Below are 21,029 nucleotides of genomic sequence, written 5' to 3' on the forward strand. Positions count from 1 at the left end.
CCTCCTACATCACACATTCTAGCCAACAATTTCTAACAAAAGCAGGCTGCATGTTTCTTAACCATAGCATCTGAAAAAGAATTGATAGGGTGTAAAGTGAGCCGTCCTACTCCTGAAACTTCAGTAGAATTTCCAAGCAATAAAAAGCTGCTTGGAAAAACTTCCAAGCAATAAAATAATGGTAGACTTCTCCTCCACCTTACCTTGCCCACATAATGTTGTACTTAACCTCACCTGATATAACAGATTATTTAGGAAGATGGACACTCACAGCATTTCTTATTTTTTTAGAATAAACAACAGCGGTATTTGAGAGCTGCTCTGAATGCCAGGGTTGGGGTGCATGCCCCAGGCAGATTTAGAACCCACAGCAAGGCAGACTGCAAGCACAAACCAGCCGGAGAAGAGCATGGGTGGAAGGATGGGGCTTGGACGGGAGCCACAGCATTCTCTGACCAACTGGGACACCAGGATTTTAAGACGCATGCATTTAGACACAGCCAAAGGGGCTAATCTCACATCTGTTGTTTTGTCACAACTCCTAAACCCCTCTCTGTGGGCACTGAATATCCAAACCCAAAATAACAGCATGATTCAATTCAGGCTCATGTGTTTTCCATAAATATGGCAATTCATTATGTTTGCTGAAAGCTCCCTCATAACTCTTGTCATGTGAAATAAAGTGAACACATCCACTAACTGCACCAAACCTATTTTAAAAATACATGTGTTTGCATTATCATTTGCAATACCCCATTCACAGCTTGAAAAGAATTGTTTTGGTGGGGGGAGACCACACCAGCAGTGCTGCGTGCATGAGGGACATCAGATCTAACAGAGGCACAACAGATCAGGTCACGCAGTGGAAATTTTGTGCTTGACCTCAGTAAGAGCAAATCAAGCCCAGGCCAATGATCACAAACAGTGTCTTCTTTAGCCCTCAATTCCTTCACAGCTCCTCATCTCCACTGATCAGTGAGAAGGAGTCAAGCCCAGGACCATTTGCCCCCATCTCCTTTCCAAACACTCCCCAGGGCTTTATTGCTGCGGTCACTGAGAAAGTCAACTAACTTCAGCGATTCAGCAATGCAAACATGGATTAAGACTACAACTGACTCGTCTTTAAGGTAGAGAAAGTTTCTGGGAGTTTTCTGAAGTTTCTCCAAGTCTAGTCATTCTCTGCTCTTCTTTATTTTACAATTGCAGATGAGCTGAATTAATGAAGTAAATTAGAGAAGCCCTAACTCTGTTGCAGATATGCAGGGATAAAAGAAGATATTTGGAAAGCAGTCAACTTGCTTTAGAAGCATGTTGGAGTTTATTTGCAGATACAGCTGCAGTAAAAGAGAGCTAAAGAAAGAGTTAACACTTCCGTCATTTCTGAGTAGGTGTCTGAGCACATCCCCCGCTAAGGCCCCAGAACGCAGAATGATCTGAGCAAATCTTTTATTGCTGAGCCCTCCGTCTCTCCATGCTTGAGCAGCAAGCTCTTCAGGAAACACCTATCTATGTATTTAAAAGGAAGACTCATTACTGTGCCGTTTACAGTTCAAATATGTAGACTATACACATTCCTCACCCCTTCAAGCAAACCCTGCCTCAGCTTCAACCTTGTCTTGCCTTCTGAGATTCAGGATCACTGTTACCATAGATCTATTGTATGTGTACATTTTTGTTACTAGCCAAGCCCCAGAAACGGTAAAGCTTTTTGACTCACATCCTACCTACAGTGCACGAGCCAGTCATACCCTTGATTGGGGAGATTTTGATGGATTTGGCCAGTTTAGCGCTTACAGAAATTCAGAACCAATTGCTAGAGTTTTCTATGGCGATTCACTAATCATGGGCCAGAGACGGTGACCGCTTCTAAGCATGATATCCTCCTACCACCTTATCCCAACTCTGTGGAGTGACGTCCAGCAGCACTACTTCTTCTCCCCTCCTCCTTTCCCACTTTATTTCACTGGCTCATTTTTTCTGTCAACTAAGGAGGAAGGGAGTAATTAATCATATTGCTCTGACCAATTACATCTGTGGTTAGCAGATATCATCATCGAACATTTTTTTAACATTTTCAACTCTTGGAGAAATGTTCTCTTTTTCAACTTAACACTTTGGACCATTTTCTCATTATGAGGAAACATCTGTGATATGTACATGTGTGCGTGCATACACTTCAGCACAAATGTATATAAAGCTGTGAGAAATAGGGGGGAAAAATACTTCCAGTCATCCATGTTGCTATTTGGAAAGAAAAAAATGTCTAAATGATGGTAAGTACATGGCCTCTCCTCTTTATGTTTGTTACTTTTAAGATTAGAGAACAGCGTCGTTATTTATAATACACTTTCTTTCATCAAATCAGACTGTTCCATTCTACTTATAATCACAGCTACATTCACAAGTCAACTTATTATCACAGCAAGATCTATCAGCTCTGCCTACGCTGTATTTACAAACCAGAAAGGAAGTTGTTAGCTTAGAAAAACTTGGTATAGATACTGTAGCAGACCTGAGGACATCAGCCTCAATAACAGAGAGATAGATTAACTGAAACTGGGGAAAGACAAGAAAGGGGTCAGTAACGTCATCTTGATTACTCAGAAAGGTTAAGAACTATTGCAAGCTTTGACCAAGGAGAAGACAAAAGATTAACTGCAGTGAACTACACTACGTGATCCATTGAAAATGCAATAATCAAGCATATCATCCTGTGGTTAACCATGGTAATGGCCATCTGTGTGAGAAAGCTGAGAAAATACTAGGACTGTAGAAATGGTTCTGCTTACTCACACTGGGGACAGCAGCTGTGCATCAAATCTTTGTCTACAGAGTTCTCTCCTGGACTAAAATGAAGATACAGAAAGAAACTTCCCATCAAGCCAAGTCAACTTCTTGCTATCAGAAAAAATCCATCTTTGAAAATTAGAAACAGCAGGAAGTACACTGTATTGAATGCTAAATTAATTTCTTCTGATAACTTATTTCAAATGGTATTTGATTAAAAGACAATAAAACATGCTTTAAATCTAGAAAAACATGGTTACCACAGGCTGAGGCAAAAGTGGTATCGTTGGTAAGTGACAACAGAGCGTTGTTATTTATTTAGCTCTTGTCAAGGCACCTCAGTCAATCAATAGCTGTGCATGTACTAAGGCAGTAGGGCTTGTATAAGGTTGCTTATCAGAAATCCATGAGCAACTTTCCACTTTTGATTACAGTGCTCCAGACTGTCCACAATACTACTGAAGACTGTATGCCTCTTTGGCAAGCCATATTGACAGAAATAATAACATAGAAACCTCACTTCCTAATACGCATATCTAACTGCACAGCCAATTAACCACTATGCCGACTGAAATTGCTTTGTTATTCATTTTATTCCAACTGATGTCAATACTTTGGCAGCTGATGGGGATAATAACTGATGAAGCATATTGGAAATTTTGAAAGGGGATATAAAAATTATATAATTTAAAGACGTGGAGAAAGCTGCTGTGCTTTACGGTCTTCAAACATGCAAATGTCTCAGTTACGTGTAAGAAGTACTCAGAGCAGGAGAACTGGTAAGTATTTGAAAATCCATGAATGAAAAAGAGATATAAACCAAGAAGACTGTGATATACAAAGAAGTCTGAAAAAAAAACATTAAAAAAGATCTCTCTCTAAAAAAGGCAATTATAACATGAAGATGAGACTTTTTCACTTCTACCTCTAATATCACATCGCGTAATGATGCTTGAACATCTGGAAACATTTACATTCAATGCTTTAATCAAAATATAACCCTTTTCTGCTACACATTAAGCACATTCTAACCAAAAAAATGCCATTTCATTTACCCTAACCCCTAAAAATATTTATTTTATTATCATTACATGCAGAAATAACAATTCCAGTATATAAAAAATAAGAGGCCATAAAATTATTTTTACCTACACTAATAAATCTTTCCTTGCAGTTTTGTTACACAGATAAAATTCTATCTATACATCACACGCACGTCTTTCAAAGTTGTTTTGGTCATATTTTTCACAGTGGTCATATAAATGATTTCATCACAGTGTTGCAATTCCAGTCCTGCTATTTTTACTTAGCAAAAGCGAGCTCAACAGGCATCTTTAGCGAACAAGGGCTGCCTGATCCAGCCCACAGTCTGGCACTACAGTAATGGCGAGCTGGTGATTCTGCTACAGAAGTCTCTCTAAATGGACATAACGTGGATGAATCCAGTGCACATGAACTTCAGCAACAATGGCAAAGCAGGGACTGGAAGAAGCTGGCCTAGCTCAGAAGTGGGAGATCAGCATGCATGTCCCTGCTGGCACATCACGTTCTGGACAGAAGAGACGGAAGGAGGGCACTTGCTGGGTAGGACATGAGCCCTATGCTCAGCCTCAGCTCTCACCTTCAAAACATGTCAACTTCCCTTCCTCAAAGCCCTCATTTTCCACAAACTCTTCTGCCTGCTCAGGAACCTTGCTGTTGAAGCACTTTTTCACCCACTCTGATCAACCTCTTAAATCCCTCTACTGCTCCACCACAAAGGTCCCCCCCACCCTGAACTACCACTTTCTTAATAACTGCCCCCAGTACCCTATTCCCTCTACTTCAGACTGCCATTGCTCCTCCTAAATCATTGGCCTATATCTTTGTCATAAGTCTCAGTGAGTCAAATCCCTTCTGGCACCATGCTAATCCAGGTCTTGAAACGCACAACCCTTACACTACTGCTCAGCTCTTTCTGTTCTGCCTGTGAGCATGTCGATCCTATTCCTTCCCGGTTCTCGCCGTTACTTTCCAAGCACATGCACATACCAACATGAAGATTTCATTAGTCACCTCCTGGCTCCTACTCTGGCAGATTTAAAAAACCAAGAATCAACTTACATTTATCAGACAACAGCCTGAACAAAATCCTGAGAGCACGAAAAGAAGAAACAGCTGGAAGACATACTGTCCTTGTCATTTGGTAACTGAATGAGAAACTGGGCGGCAATAAAAAGCCCAGCCCAGCAGACATCAAAGAAGTGTGTGCAGGAAGGAAGGGGTGAACGAGGACGGTAACAGACATCTACATGGCTATACTTCTAACTTTTTGCTTATTCAACGTGCAGTTTTCACTTGGCATGTGAACCATCGCGTTCCTGGATTCCTAAAGAAACTGCCTTTCTTCATTGAAAGTCACTGAGAAAGTTGCAATCGCTCTCCTTTTATGTGGGCTTTGCCATGGACAGTCCATCTTTTTTGTGATCTAGAGGCATTGCAGTGTGAGCTACTCTATCTATTCCAAAAAAAGACTGCATGGTAGATACAGCTATAACAAAAGCAATAGCCGCCTTCTTAAACGGAGCAAGGAGATACGAACATGAATCATCAACCACCCCACGTGCTGCAGAGACCACTGGCAAGTGCTGAGCAGCCTAGGACTTACACTTTTGAACATTAGTCTCTCTCTTACTTCTCTGTACTTCTCTATTCATTGCTGATGTGATGATCCAGAGAATTATCTTCTTATTCCTTCCTGTGGTTAAACTTTTGATTCTTTCAGCCATCTTTCACATGACCAAGTTTAATGAGAGTCAGCAAGCAAAGTCAAAAAATCGTTTGGTCAAGCTTGAAAGACTTTTAAGTTTTACTTTTAGTATATTAAAAAAACTGTATGCTGAACTACTTTTTGTTTAATAGGGTGAGCTTATTGCTTGGTTGGAATTCTGTTTATGTCTCTGGGACGCACACTACTGTCCACTAAAATCACATGAGCTCATACTACTCAGGAAAATCCCAGCAAAATGACCTGATGAGAGTGTTATCAGCAAGACTGTGGTTTGTTTTTTCAAAAGAAAGGGAAAAAATCCAACCATGCTGGGCTTCTGGTTTTGCTTGTACTATTAGCTGGAATTGGGTTGGCTCAAGGAAAAGTGGAAGAATAAAAAAATCAAAGCATTTGCTGAGTGGATGGGGGTGGCAGGGCTAGCCAGGGGTAGAGGAGGATGGTGTGGGTGTCTGAGGACTGTGGTGACATTTATTGAATGCCTGGGCAAAGAGATCATTTCTCCTTCCTTGGACACTTTAATTCACAACATTAGAGAGCTACGCTTTTATCGGGGATCGACTAATTGACCTACACTAAAAGCTCTTTTCGACTTTTTAACTGGTAGGATGCGACAAAAAGCTGACAAAATAGCAGGCATGAGGTCACCATAAAGACGGCGTTTACGTACAATCGTATTAGACTAGAACAGAATAACTGCAAAACTGAATGGAGCTAACGCTGAAGGATACCAGCCTGAAAATCAAATTTCCAGTCTCACCTGGCTCAGCCAGCAGGAGCTGGGACACAGGAGAAGGGCACTCCGACACCGGGATAAGGAATAAGAACACCCCCCTTCCCTCACCCAGTTCCCTCTGGCAAATGCTTAGACATGCGGTGGTGGGCTCCACAGGAGCTGTGTCCAGCCCTGCTCAGCCAGAAAGAGAAATGCTTCTGTCAGGCTTAGAGAGGCTAATGGAAACGCCTCTCTGAAGAATTAATAGGAATTAGATGTTTCAAAACACTGTTGGATAGTGGAATTTCTAATAAACACAGAAAAGCAAAGACTCTGAAGTGCATTCTTACGACATGCAAGATCCTTCATCTTGTAAAATCAGCTACTTAACTTCTGGAGAGGCTCCTGGGCTTCCCTATGAAGTCCTTAAGTGGCAGCTCCACCACTTCATCTTTCATTTTCTTTAACAAGACTCGTTTCTCCTCAGAAAGCTGCCTTTTTACACCATCACCCTTTGATTGGGTCCAAGGTAATGTGTTTTAAAACTGACAAAAGGTGTGATTTTAAAATGCATTCTAAGAAATTGTAGCTGGTACCTCTACAATCATGTTTCTTTTCCCCTCCTTCTTTTGTCCTTCCCTCAAATTAATAGCAAGCCCTAAATGATATTCCTATATAGGCAGAAATCAAAAGAATAATAAGAATCTACACATATATGCACACACATACATCTCTAATTTTCGCATTTAAGCACATACTGTACAGAACGTGAAGCATTCTCAATCTTGCACTGCCTCTGCACTACAAGGAGAGTGGTGGCCTGAATTTCTCAGTCTTTTTTGTTTTTAATTAGATCAGATATCTAACTTTTAAAAAAAAAATTAACAAAATGCTTGAGAAAGTTATTTCTGTGCACTTTGCCTTTTCTAGCAGTTGAGTATTAAAGTCTATTTAGCAGACAGTGGGAATTTTCAGGTAAACAATATTATCGTATCCACCAAGGCTAGCATTGTTAATCACTGGAAAAAATCCAATAAATCCTAACTACCTCGTGCCTGCAACTGGGTCATCTTGCACAGAGATGCAAAGGTTAAGCGCAAGATCTGGTTTTTACTTAGCAAAGCTTGTAAATGACATCGCATGATCGTGCAAATGAAGCAAGGCAAGATGAGAAAATGAAGAAGAATGAAGCTGCATAATCTAATCAGAAGCCAACAAGGGTTTTTCTTTATCTTTCTTTCCTCCCTCAGAGACAAAGGGAGGCTTTGGTCTTAAATCCTTAAAACACAGTCTGGTGTTTCGCTTTCTTTTACAGCTTTTGGTAAGGCTGAACATACGCATATCCATTTTGCGTGTATTTATGTATAGGTTCGTGTAAACATGCATGCAAAAAGAAAGAGAAAAACTGTAACGGGGCTATTTAAAGGGCACTGAAGCAGGTTCTTGTCACTTCAGAAACTAAGTGCCGGAGCACTGTAATTCCTAAACGAAATGTGGTTGCACCTGAAAAGGATTCTGCCTCCGTCCCTCTCCCGACCGCTACGGTGGGCGTTATTCCCCGTTCTCAGCTCACTTCTACCCCAAGCCCGCGTGTAATTAGCTGACCTTTGCTTTAGTTCACCGACTTTCGACCAAGGCGATGAATCGGAAAGAGCGTGATGCTCTAGCACCGCACCGGCTCCCTCCCCGCCCCTCGCCGGGGTCCCTCGGCTCCCTGCCCAGCTCAGCCCCTCGCCGCGGCGCAGGACAGCGGGCACCGGGGTGCGTGGCCCCGGGACGGGGTCCGGGGATGCTGGGGGGGGGGGGGGGGGGGGGGGACACCGGCGCTGCCGGGGCGCTCCCAACCGCGGTCCGCGGCTCCGGGCTGGGCTTTCCAGCCGGCTCCGTCTGCGGCCGGGTGGGGGAGCGGAGGGGTGCGGGAGAGCCCCCCGCCCGCCCACCGACCCGGCCGGGGCTCCGCGGGGCGCGCAGCGCGGGGACGCCGCCGGTCCCAGGAGATGCCCCGGCAGCGCCCTCCGCCCGCCCGAGCCCCCCGCGACCCCGAGGCGGGAGCGGCGGGACGGGCCCGCACCCCTTCCGGCGGGGCTCCCGGCGGGACCGGCCTCGGCGCCGCAGCCCTCCTCCCGCCTCCCCTCCGCGCTCCCCTCCCTCCCACCGACCGCGGCAGCGGCCCCGGCCCGCGGGGTCCCGGCGGCCCGCGCCTGACCTCTGCGGGGCGGGCGGGACAGTGCGGGGTACCGAGCGGCGTCCAGACCCACCGTGTCCGCCTCGCAAGGAAGCCGGTGACCTGTAGATCGCGATAGGCACTGAATGATGCTTGCTGCTGCTGCCGTGGAAATGGTGGATGTGGTGAGCGCCCAGGCTGGAGGCGCCCCACGCCGCCCCGAGGAGGCCGCTGAGGGTGAGCGGGACTATCCAGAGCAGGGCCAAGCGGCCCCCGGTGCTGCCGCCGCCGCCAGGTCCCGGCTCCGGGCCGCCCCCGAGGAGCCCCCCCATCCTCCGGCGCACGGCGAGCCGGCCCGCCGCGTCCTCGGGAGGAGCAGCAGCCGCGGCCGAGGAGGGAAACTTTGGGGAGAGGTGCGCTCGCACGCACGCACACGGCGCCGGCCGCAGCTCACCGCACCAGGCAAGCCGTCTCTTCCCTGCGGGAAAGCTGACGGGGATCCTTTTCTCCGGGTCTTCTTCTACCCAAAACAATCCGAGACATAGTCAGAGGCGGAGAATCCAGGCGGTTCAGAGCCTTGGCAAGGAGGTGGAAGAGAGGAAAAGCCCCGCGCTCAGACGACCGCTCGCTTCGGCTTTCCCGGGGCTGGTGCTCATTAACAACACTCCACAGTCGCGCGGGCTACGAGAGCGCCGAGCGTTCCCCCATCCCCAGTAATCCACAGCGTAGCCAATCGTGCCACATTTCTGCTAAGGAAGAGAAAAAGGGGATGCCGCTCCATCAGCCAGCGCTGGGAAAGCAGAGGAATATCAGACCGCTGCTCTTCCCTCCGTTCATCTCCGAGCCGGTGAGCCCTCACCGAGCGGTCTCCCTCCCGGCGACGCACACACGCACTCACGCCCGCACACGCCGCCAGACAATAACCGGGCTGCTCCGGCTGGCTCGGCGGTCTGGCTACTGACAGTAATACCCGAGGATGTTTGCAGGGAGAATAGTGCACCCTTATGAAAGAAGCTGGGAAGAAGGGGGGGGGGGGGGGGGGGGGGAAAGAAAATTTAAAAAAAAAAAAACCAGCCACGCTTGCGAAGAGCAGGGCTATGCAAATCTGCAGTCTCCGCACAGCAAATCGCAGAAGCCGGGATGCAATGCAGAGGGACGAGCCTGTGTTAAAGAGGGAGGCTGAGTTCAGCTCCCGCACAGCCGCGCTGCCTCTCCTCCGCCTTGCGGAAGACGCGCACGGCCAGAACGCGGCGCGGGGGACGCGCACACGCACACACACACAACACACACACACACAAAACACTCACACACACGCCTCTACCCCCCGCCCGCCGCCCATCGCCGCCGCGGAGTCAGCAGCACGGCGGGCGCGCTGCCCCGCCTCCGACGCTTCGGATGTACCCGTCTTGAAAACCCACTTTCGTCCGAAAAAGAACGATTCCGAAATCTTTTAATTGGCCTAAACTTCGCCCATCAGATCTTTCCCTCGGTCTGTTCGAGCATCGGCTTTGATTATCCGGTAATTACACACGCGGCGCCTAACAAAGAGTTACCTTTTTTTTTTTACCTTTTTTTTTTCCCCCGGCACTACCCCACCACCGCACCTCGGCTGCCCACCCGCAGACGCGGCCGCAAACTGGGCTGAAAAGAAAAAAAAGGTTTCTGAGATGGAAGAAACATTTCTGGGCTGAGGCCCACCCCCCCCCCCCCCCGCCCCTCAGCTGCAGGGGGGCGCCGGCAGCTCCAGCATCGCCCGCCGGGTGCGGGGCCCCGCGCCGCGCACACCCCACCCTCCTGCCTCAAAACCAGGGGGAAGGGCTACTCTACCCCCCCCTCACCCCCAGAAACGGGAGATGTCACGCTTGGAAAGCGCAGGTCTGCGTTCAAAGGGAAAACCCTTCCCCGCCTCGGCGGGCCCCACAGCCGCTGCAGTACCGCACCTGGGCACGGCAGGGTGTGCGCGCCCCGCGCTCCCGCCGCCCCGCGCCCTCGCCCGTCCCCAGCCCGCCGTAGCGCCCGGGCCGTGCCTTCGGCAGCGGCAGGTCAGGGGGGCGGGGTAGGGGGAGGGCGAGCAGCGGGGGTGAGAATGCCTTTTTTAAGACATTATTTCGCGTCAATTTAAAGGAAAACCGCTGCGGTTCGCTGAGGCACTTTCTAATTCACGCCGGTGCAAGGGGAAGTCACAGCCCTCCCTGGGCTGCGCAGGCTGAGCAAAGACAAAGGCGTTTCGCCCCGGCCGCGGGCGGATTGCTTCCCCCCGGCGAGGAGCACCCTGAAAGCCCCGGAGCCCTGCCCCGGGTGGGGGTGCAGACCGACACCCCCCCCCCCCCCCCCCCAGCAGCCCCAAAGTTTCGCAGAGGCGCCGAGGCGAAGGGTAAAACGATCTTAAAGGAGCGGCAAGGCTTCGCGCCCGAGCCCCCGCTGCGCTGCGCGGACGCGCCCGCGGGCAGCGGAGGGACCCCGCAGGAGCGGGTGCGGCGCGGGTCCCCGGCCCCTGAGCAGGGGCTGTCCCCCGCCACCCGCGGCTTGCCACCGGGAACCGGTGACTTTTCCAACCTGTCTCAAGAAACCCGGGTGTGAAAGAAGTAGGAAGTCCCGATTTTGCAAACTGTCATGCTTGCAGCCGACATACGCTGCCGCCTCTTAAAAAATAAAACACAATAAAACTCTCTGAGTTTCAGAGTTAATGGAGGAAGGAAACATGAAAGAAATCTTAAAGCCTGGATTGGCCAACTCTTCTGAAATTCAAGGCCCTGCAAGCAATAAGAGTTAGAACTTTTATCCATAAATACCACTAGGTTTTCTATCAATCCGATTCAGGAAACAAAATATTTCAGTCACTGGAACCAGTTTTTCAGTAAACTGTTCACACGCTGCTGCCGTTTTAGAAACACGCGGTAGTTAACCGACTGTTCTTAATGATTCTAGACATCCCACAGACGAGTAACTTGAAATTGTTGTCACTTCTCTGAAACAGGAAGCCGGCATTGCCAACCGTGTAACAGTACAGTTGGCAGCCCGGTCGTCGGGATACAATTTCAGTTGGCAAGTCCTGTCTAGACCAACTTCTGCTCGGCTGGTTTCAGGCCTCCATCGAGAGCTGTATTCTGCTGCCTCTCGGTGGGAGCTGACGTCCAGGAAAGCATTGGCTGGTCCCCAGTCGCCTGACCACAGATTATTCAGCTAAGGCGCACTTTGGTGCGGATACAGCAGGACTCTGTGTAAGCCACCTTCTTTCTCTCCGTTGCTGGGTATGGTTGTATCTTCAGCACCTTCATCTAAATTCTTACTCCATCTGCCATCTACTGCGTCAGGGAGGCCTAAGGTGCTGAAGTACCGAGGACAAATGAATAAAATATTTAGGTACTTCAAAGGTACTTCATTTAATACTTTACTGAAGATGAAAACGGTATTTAAGTGATCGGCATTATTAAATGTGCACTATTTATGCAGTGCACACACATAACTGCCACTAAACTTCCTAGTTTAAATCTGTTTAGAGACTACTTAGACAAGTTTTTTTATGGGATAGATGATAATGAGTCATTTTTAGGTGTTACATTATGATGTTAAATGCTACTTAGAGACTGTTAAATGAATGGATTATTTTGCTCTTCCTATCCAAACCAAGAGTTGAGGAGACAAAGGCCAATCTCCACAAAGCTATTTAGGCATCTCACTCTTTAAGTACCCGGTTAAAACGTGAATGGGAAGGGAGAAGCCTCAGTATGCACTGCCTTCTAGATCTGGCAATGGGCTCGGCACCTTGTAAGCACCAGCTCTCATCACATTTGACATGTTCCTGGCTCTGCACTCTGAACTGATACCGTGAAGATCCCTTCTATCAGAACCACAGCGAGAAACAAGAGGAGCACTATCCAAATTCCAGGGAGGAGAGAGGTGATCCAATGCAGTGTACGGGTGAGAAATGGAGAAAAGTGATTTGCAGAAAATGCCATAAGAAATTTGAAAATGAAAATAATAACAGGAAGGTGAAAAGGAAGGTGAAGAAGCAAGTGTGTATAAAAGCAAGTGAAAGGTAGATGAGCAGGGAGGCAAAAGAAGAGAATTCCAGGAAGTAAAATCCTCTCTCGCTCAGTTTTTTGTGATAACAGCAAGCACTTCTTTCCAATTTGAAGCAAATCTTGGTAGTCAGGTACTTCTAGTCTTTTCATGTTTCGTTTAAAAAGCTTAATTGGGTGTCCTAGCACTCAAAGTTAAGCTTTTTAATGAAAAGTAAAAGTTAAAAGCATCTGCAAGTAAACATTCCAAAAACCGATGGTAAGCAGCGTTTCGTATTTAAAATACTTGCTTTTTTACCTCCTGCCGGTATAAGAGTATGAATCTTTGTTAGCTGAGAACTAGCTGAAGTTGAAATAATCTGGTTTTAATCCCCAAGGGCACAAAATCATGTACTCGAAACGCAATCGACATTGTGGTATCAGCCTGTGAAGGTTCACTCTAAAGAACAAAGAAGTGGTACAAAAGAAGGCAATAAACAAGAGTTTGTGTAGACAAATAAATGTCCCATTGCAGGCATGGCAAATAAAGTGTGAAAATAAAACTACAGTGTTCATAAGTTGGGTTTTAGTATTTCGGAAACTTTGTAAAGTTAATTTAATGGGGTTTTTTAACCCCATTTAACACCCTGTGCAGGTCACATTGGTAATAAAAGTGACTTTTAATCAAGTTATTTGCACCAAGTGAACCTTGTTAATACCAGTAGGTTTCTAAGTTTATGAGCAGGAATATCCTTACTTGTAAAAAACACATCTTTCCCTGCCTTCTTCTAATGCCATTACCCTATAAAAATCAAATGCTCCTAAAGAAGATTTATGCAAACAAAAACAGTACTTCCATGAGTATCATTTACACTACTTCCGTGGACAAAATCAGATACTTCTTGCTGGTACAACTGTACCTCTCTACACCCTGATTCTTGTCAATACAGCTATATCAGTTAAGATTAACGACTTTGGCAACACCAGCAAAACTGAAGTGCAGACCACGCCTTAGGCCAGCAGAAGCTCTCAGTTAAATTCAGAGGTCCTTTAGGTTAAAAGTGCCGCCTTATGCAACCAGGCTTTCTCTAGCCACTACTGCGCTCCAGAGATGAAATCCTGCACTTAGTGTTGTAACATCCATTCTTAAACTCCTGAAGCTCAAGTGCTTGAGCTCAAAAACTCAGAGACAAAAAAACCCCTCCACAAATATGTATCTCCGTTACAGGGAATACTATTCAATGAACACTTTGACACACTTCCCAACACACTTCCTAAGTTTTTCTAGTATAGCTTTTCTCCACTGCTGGGTATGGATTCTCACTTCATTTGAAAACCTGTGGGCATTTTGTGATTGCAGCCTAGAATCCTACAGACAGTGGCTTAGAGAAGAAAACATTCAAGCTAATGTTTCCACCTACCACTAAACTCTGACGAATTTAAGAAGCTTCCAAAACTAGAAACTGATAACATTGAAAGTGTTAATCTTCCTCTTTTAAACAGCTGAGAATGTTTCTTTCAAAAGCCAATGAATTGCAAGGTACTAAACCGAGGCCTGTCACCCATGAATGACTATGGGCAGTTTGTGTCCTAACCCTATGTAACTTAGAAACCCTTTACTTTAGAAAGGAAGCCAGTAAACTGTCGTGTGATCTACTCAGAGACTTGGACGGTAAAAAACAGAATTCTAGAAGAGATGGGTGAAGGTTTTGTGCAGTCATAAAATACACAGAAATTAAATTTTTTGCTGATCATGTGAAAAAAAAGGAAGCTTATAATGGAAATACTTAGACTGCTTTCTCTGTAGGGCAGCTATTCTCTCTCTGTGTATAGTACAAAATAAATCCCAGTACAGTTAGCAAGTCTTTCTGTCCATAGATCTGTCCATCCAAATAGGATTAAATCTTCATATTAAATGTTTCTTGACTCTGTGTGTATAGAGACAGAAATAATCTCCTTCTCTCTATTCCCTTCTGTCAAAAGCAAACTGATTTTTATTTTGTTTTATTCTACTGAATCATGCACATAAGTCAGATCCCTTCAATTTAGAACAGAAGGAGCTGGTTGGAGAACATTTTCCAATGGGGAGTTTTGACCCTGAAAGGAAGTTCTCTCTTGGTCTGAAATAGCCCTGGTTGGTCCATCAGTCTTCATGTCAAGTCCACCTACCATTACTTGTGCTAGCCCTGGTTTAACCTGCCTTGAGGTGGATGGCTTGTACTCCACTGGGGGTTGTCTTCTGCTGTCTGCCAGTGCTGCAATGCCATTTAATTTTGTATTCTTTCTTTTTTTTTTGTCTAACTTTGCACAAAGGGTGCTAACACTTTGGCTAGGTTCCTCCTTTCATTCCAATACAAAGCCACAGGAATTAAGGCCAAATCCACATGTATATACATGGAGATATTTAAGAGATTTGTAGTCCCGTATCAAGCAGGGCAGGCTGTACTCATGTTCTCTCTGGACTACTGCATGAGCAGTTAATTCTATGGGCAATTAGACTGCTGCAGAACCTGCAAAAGTCTCTCTGATTTCTACCAGTGCTGCCGCAAGAATTGGCACTGCATTGCCGCAGAAAAGAGAGGTCCCTGACTACAGCTCAAATGCTGCTAATTTGAACTGCTCAGCAAATACTCCAGCTAGGGACAAAAAAAAAAAAAAAAAATCACAAAAATAGGTTGCAAATTAGTCATCAAGAAGTTTGATGAGATCAGTGACATGCCAATAACAGAATCCAGCGTTGTGCTCTTTTGTATACAGTAAAAGCATAAAAAATATATGCAAAGCCTATTTGTTTATAAAGGTCTCCAGAAATAGGAAAAGTGTATGTATTTGGCTATTTGCAGCTCTTCTTACAGCTTACCATACAGAACACCTGAGATATTAAATGCTATGGCAGGGCCAAGCTCAAACCAGACTCAAAAAGCAATGGCCCCAAAATGGACAAATTGAGTTTCAAGACCTTGCAAAGAAAAGTTAGTTCCCTTTTTTTTTGTGGGAATCCCACTGGTAGCCAGGAGAGCCCTAAATGATGTTTGTGGAGTGCCTAAAGTTAACAACAGTAAGGAGTGCATTTTTATGCAGATTTTTCCTGACAGGATTTCTAAGATACTGCCCATCACGATTCACGATCTCGACCCCTCCCCCCCCTTCCTGGCCTTGGTGGAGAAGAGGGTGTACAGTGGCGTTCCATCTCCGGCCTTCCCTGAACAACATTAGTCCTGTAACAATATCGGGAAAGAAAGGGGTAAGGTACAGCCTGCTACTGTTCTGTCCACTCTTCTAGTTCAATACATTGCTTTAGACTCTAGACAGCAGTAGTGTCACAAGTCAGCTGTAGAAATAACTGAATTTAAAGAGGAGAGTTGTAAGAAGGCGGCATTAACTTTTGGCATTCATAACTTTAAAATGTCCAAGTACTTATTCAGCTTTAAGCTGCTTTGCTGCTTCCCCCCCACCTCCAAAAAGTGACACCGTTGTGCAGAAACCGTATTTCTTTGTAGCGCCAAGAAAATGTTCTATAGCTGAGTTATGAAACTCTGAACATACAGGTTTAAAATGGAAATGCTGATATAATCTTAAATGTAGTGGCACAAATACTGCCACTACAATAATCCTTGTAATCTAATATACTAGCCCTTGGGGGATGGAGACTCAATTGCTTGTCTCAAACAGCCTTTCTGAGGCTCAGTTCAAATCACATAATTATTCTACATCCTTCAATTTCTTTAAAATACATTTCAAATGCAGTATTGTACATTCCTAAATATTTGTTCTTCAGAGATTGATCTGACTTTTTTTTTCCACTTTAAAGAGATATATATGACCTCAGAGGCATGTGAAAAATCATTAATCAAGTTTATACTGTGTAACACTCTTTTGTGTGTGAAAGACTTACTTTTTTTCCAGATTTCCTCAGTTATGTTGCCAAGATGATTCCCCCAGAGAGCCGTGTGTTTATCTTGACAGGTGTTAGTGAGATCTGCGGAGTCTCAGTGGAATTGTTACTGGTTGCTTTGAGGTACAGCAGAAAACATTAAGTCTGCAAACTAATGAACTTACCTTATTACATTCTAAATAAAATAAACCACAGAGTAAGTTGGATTAATCTACTAATGCCTTTCTAATGAAGATTTTATTGGGCATATGGTGTGGTCTTGCACAAGCAAAAACTCACAATAAAACCTACATCTCTTCTGTTACATACAGTATCAAAACCTCGCTACTGCAATTATTTTCAGATTGATATTTTGCTAGCATAACCTCTGATTATGATTTGCAAGACTAAATGGATTAAAAAAAACCAAAACCAAACACAAGCAATCAGACTAAAAAAAGAAACAAAAGTCACCACTGATACGAAAAGAGAAAAACACAACTCTTACTCCTGTTGCTAGGATAAAAATACAAACCGCTGCTGCTAACTCATAATTTCTTTAAAATGCATAGTGTGACCTGTCCTGACAATGTCAGGGAATCATTAACTAAATATTGTAACTTCTGAAGTTAAATAATCATTCCTTAGTTGCAGTCCATTAGTGTTTTCCAGCCCTGAGCTGTAACACGCTATATTTCTGTAATGCATATTAGAAGCAATAAAACAACAGGTGCTTTTAACAAAAAAGAATGAGTTTTAAGCAAGGTGAAACAAGATACCATCATTTTCAGCCAGCTATGCCTTTTGCTTTTAATTGTCACTTTCTTTCTCTCTGTACATGTACAAGATCAGAACACAAGAAAAACCACTCCTTAGCAACATTCGTCTTCTGGGAACATGCTGCTGAGTTTAGGTATAAACCAGTAACGGCATCTCAAAGAACAGCAATATCTCACACACTTCAGCTTTGATATACTATTTCAAATCCTTAATTTCATTTTTTTCAGTTTCCCACATAAAATTTTGTTTTGCTTCCATATTTACAAATGCCCATTTGAGACAAACACATCTTTTCAGAGCCAAGCTCTCCCCTCCCTTTATTTATTTCAACAACAAATTAGCAGCCAAGTTTTTGTAGAGGATAAGAAAATAGATACAGTGAAAACAAAGTGAGAACATAGTTTTTCTTTCCTTCAGCACCAGCAGCCAGAAACAGTATGAAAGCAATGGATCATGAAGAAAAGCAATTTCCTACTTCAGGGATTAAGCAATGCCCTCTTTTGTAATGTTAAATGAAAGCTCTAGTTATTTTTTTTTTCAAGTAATACTGATTTTTTTCCCCAATTTAAATAAATAGTCACTAGAGGAGCTCCAACAGAGTCCCAAACACATCACTTTCCAGCCAATCAATAACACAGATAAAACACTTGATGTTGAACTTCTTTGAGCAGGCCTATTGATAGGGCAAGAAAAATCAAGCTACTACAATAGCCAAAGATAATTAACTTAATGAGGGAGAATATCTGATGATACACGCGTTCTGTTGTTTTCCTAAGGACAAATATAGGAGATTCTAATATAGAAAATATACACACTTTTGTTGAAGCATTCAAATAAAGACAGCTACCTACATTTTACTGTCACAGTACACATCTCTCCTCCAGTGACACTGTAAAATTAACTGCTTCTGTGGTGATGATACATGGCTAGGCTATCAGGTTGACATGCCGTACCCGCATCTAAAACATTACTCTAGGCTACCCTTTGGTAGTATGGAAAAGATGGAAGTTCTACATCTGCCTCTGCCATGGCTTTTCAAGTGCAACCTCGGGCAAATCGCTACAAACCATTAATCACTTAATAGCTAATTGACAAGCTAGGTCAATGTTAACAGTCACAAGGATAAAGACCATCTGCAGGAGTATGGCCTGGTAGAATTACACCCTTCACACCAATGCTGAAAGGTTTCTAAGGCTTTCAACTTCAAGCGCTACTAAACAGTGCCTCGCAGGATTAAGTCTTCTACACCTACAAGTCTGTATCTATAAAGCTCTAATAAGAACACTCAGTGCGACATTAAAGGCAATACTGTGTTTCAAGCACTCTGAGATCGCTTCATGATAAATGCCAATGTTTATAATAATTATGGATGTGTGGGCCTTCCTCAGGTTTTATACATACATAAATATGAATCCTGTAAATATCTGATCAACTTTGCTTAATGGGGCAACTTCTACAGGAAAGCACTGCTACTGTAAAGAGACTTTGTTGGACTCAGCTCATTCTCCTTAGCATATATGCAAATATTACCTGCAACTTGCAAGAGACTGGAAACAGAAAATCATTTAATTCATACCTGTGTTTTGGTTTTTAATGAATTACATTAAAATTTTTCCTAGCTAAGACAAGGCACCTGCTACATAACTAAAATGAGGAGTCACAACCAACTTATCGTTTAAAACTAGGTTGTAACAGTAAAGAAAATGCAAGACTTCTCAGCTGCAACTTTATGGCTCTATCAAAACTTGGTTAATTTTGCCTATTTATTTCAGTGCATAATAAAAGATGTACTCAGAGAAAAAATATACGATGCATACATATCTTTAAAGGCTTAGGAAGCCAGCAAATTTCTTCCAACAATCTTGCATCAATTTTTGTTTCTAACAAGTAAAATGAGAAGAATGGGGTCCTAAAAAGCATAATGGTCGAAACCTGCTCTTTGAATCTTTGCGCATGTTAAAAATTTCATAAATTTCAGGAGAAGATATGGGTGCACTGCTGCCCGTCTTTGATTACGTAGTTCTGCATCACTGCCCAGAAAAGCTTAGGGGCATAATAGATACTGGGTTTTCACTACGAAGTTTTCAAAAACCACCATATTGAACCACTAGCCTATAACAGCTCTTCCACATTTAACAGGATGTCAGTTCCTGGAGCTGTTTTTCTTTTGATGCACACAAAGTACTGCCAGTAATTTTAATCAGAATTATGCCATGCATTGGAGGAAGACAATCATATAATATGAATTATCATGTTTTTTCCATATCCCTGTCTCTTGCACAACTGTTGTTTTGTTAGTGGAGTTGGTACTGTATATGCTACTGATTTGTGGTTTTGTTTAAAAAAAGCTTAGTACTAGTGTAGTCCTTCTCATCCAGATATATCAACGTGCTTTATAAAGCAGTGAAAGCAGTGGAGACGAGAAAACACTTGCAGTGAAACTTTTTTTCATTTGGTAACATGAAAAGGTCTCAAATTATTTGTAGTGAAAAATAAAGGGAACACATTATAAAAATTAAAACATGATATTTTAAAAAATGATTTAATTTTTAAAATGCTCCCTTTCATCATTTTTTGTGGTCTTGGTTTAAAAAAATTAAATGCCTTTTCTTCGTCACTACTTTTAGTTGGACTGAACAAGCCTTCTCTCAAATATTTTCTTCTCAGAACTGCCTGTAAACCTAAAATTAGTTAATTCCTATAGCTCAAATCAGGGCACTTTACTCAGTAAAACTCCTACTCTAAGTAATGCTCTGAAAGCCTTCACTTTGTTTTTACTCAATTCCTACTCAGGGAACACAGAAGTACCAAAGGAAGATTAAATATTACAGCATAAATTTACAATGCTTGTTACTAAGAACCTCAATTTCCATTTACTTTTCCAGATTTAATGAAAATGTAATTGTTCTATGCTTAATTAATCGCTTGCCAGATTTAAACTTACAATATTAGTGATAAAGCTCAGTGTGAGATGTGGGCACACCACCTGCATCAGGTCAAGTGGTAGGAGACAAACCCTGTGTGTCAAGTATCTAACAGGGATACAGCCTGCGCATTGGGTACGTAACGGAGCATGTGCTCTGCATTTTGTTGCATAAAAAGGGCATGTATTTGCCTTCAATCACATAAACTAACACAAAGCTTGGGATCGGGATCCCTCTTTCTTACCTTCCCATTGTAGCAGAAAGAAGCATTTGCTCTTGCATTGCATGGGACAAGGAGCAGCTCTTTTTTGGCTAAGAGTGAACTTCTACACTAGAATTACAGTCACACAAAAGGTTTACAAATTACAAAGTATGCAAGAGTAATGCTCATGTGGCCACATACTTCCAAACTGATACACACGCTCTGGTTGAACGCCACAAAGTGAGAGCTGAAGCACAGGCTGTTGGATGGTTTCAGCCAACATCCCATTGACCTGAATGGAATTTATACAAGCCAAAGGCCTGGACACTATGTCGGTGCTAAAACAGCCCAGCAAAATCAATATAAGCTATCAATTATTAGAAGCTATTTTTAATTCTCGCCTACTTCACAGTAATGATCAATTTATCATTAATGCAAAAAGAGATTTAGAGCAATGTTTATGCCATTAAAATAAATATCCTTTAGATATACAGTATATCCCGCAAGTGCATTTGCTTCTTGTGGAATTCCTCTAGAACATTTGATCTATATACTTTATCATATAATTATATTTAACTGGTAATAAGCTATTGAATTGCACAGGGAAACAGCTTACAACCTTAAAACTTCTAAAGTAACTTATCAGTCAAGATTGGCTTCGATTATACAACTCAGTACATGAAAAAAGTTCTTTGATATATAAAATGTATCATCACTAGTTTGCACGTCTTTCATTTTTGTTCATCAAAGGAGATTTATAATGCGTAAGCAATACAGTAAAGGCTTTCTTCCACTAAAGAAGCTCAGAAATAAGC

The 21,029-nt window shown here is 43.6% G+C and overlaps 1 protein-coding gene across 30 annotated transcripts in view; it reads right to left on the minus strand.

The window, feature by feature from the left end:
* Window positions 1–21,029, minus strand: part of NRXN1 (neurexin 1) — a 738,722-nt gene that overhangs the window by 289,886 nt on the left and 427,807 nt on the right. Inside the window, exon 1 of one of the 30 annotated variants that reach the window (XM_075413192.1) lies at window positions 8,528–9,675. The exons of 26 other annotated variants lie outside the window; for them this stretch is intronic. In XM_075413192.1, coding sequence (XP_075269307.1) covers window positions 8,528–8,765 — 238 coding nt within the window. In that variant the 5' untranslated portion in view covers window positions 8,766–9,675. Of the gene's footprint in view, window positions 1–8,527; window positions 9,676–21,029 lie in introns of those variants that run through there. 3 more of the 30 variants (XM_075413191.1, XM_075413195.1, XM_075413193.1) reach the window with 3 other exon arrangements.

This window comes from Opisthocomus hoazin, chromosome 2 (assembly GCF_030867145.1).
Source record: "Opisthocomus hoazin isolate bOpiHoa1 chromosome 2, bOpiHoa1.hap1, whole genome shotgun sequence".
Taxonomy (NCBI): Eukaryota; Metazoa; Chordata; class Aves; order Opisthocomiformes; family Opisthocomidae; genus Opisthocomus; species Opisthocomus hoazin.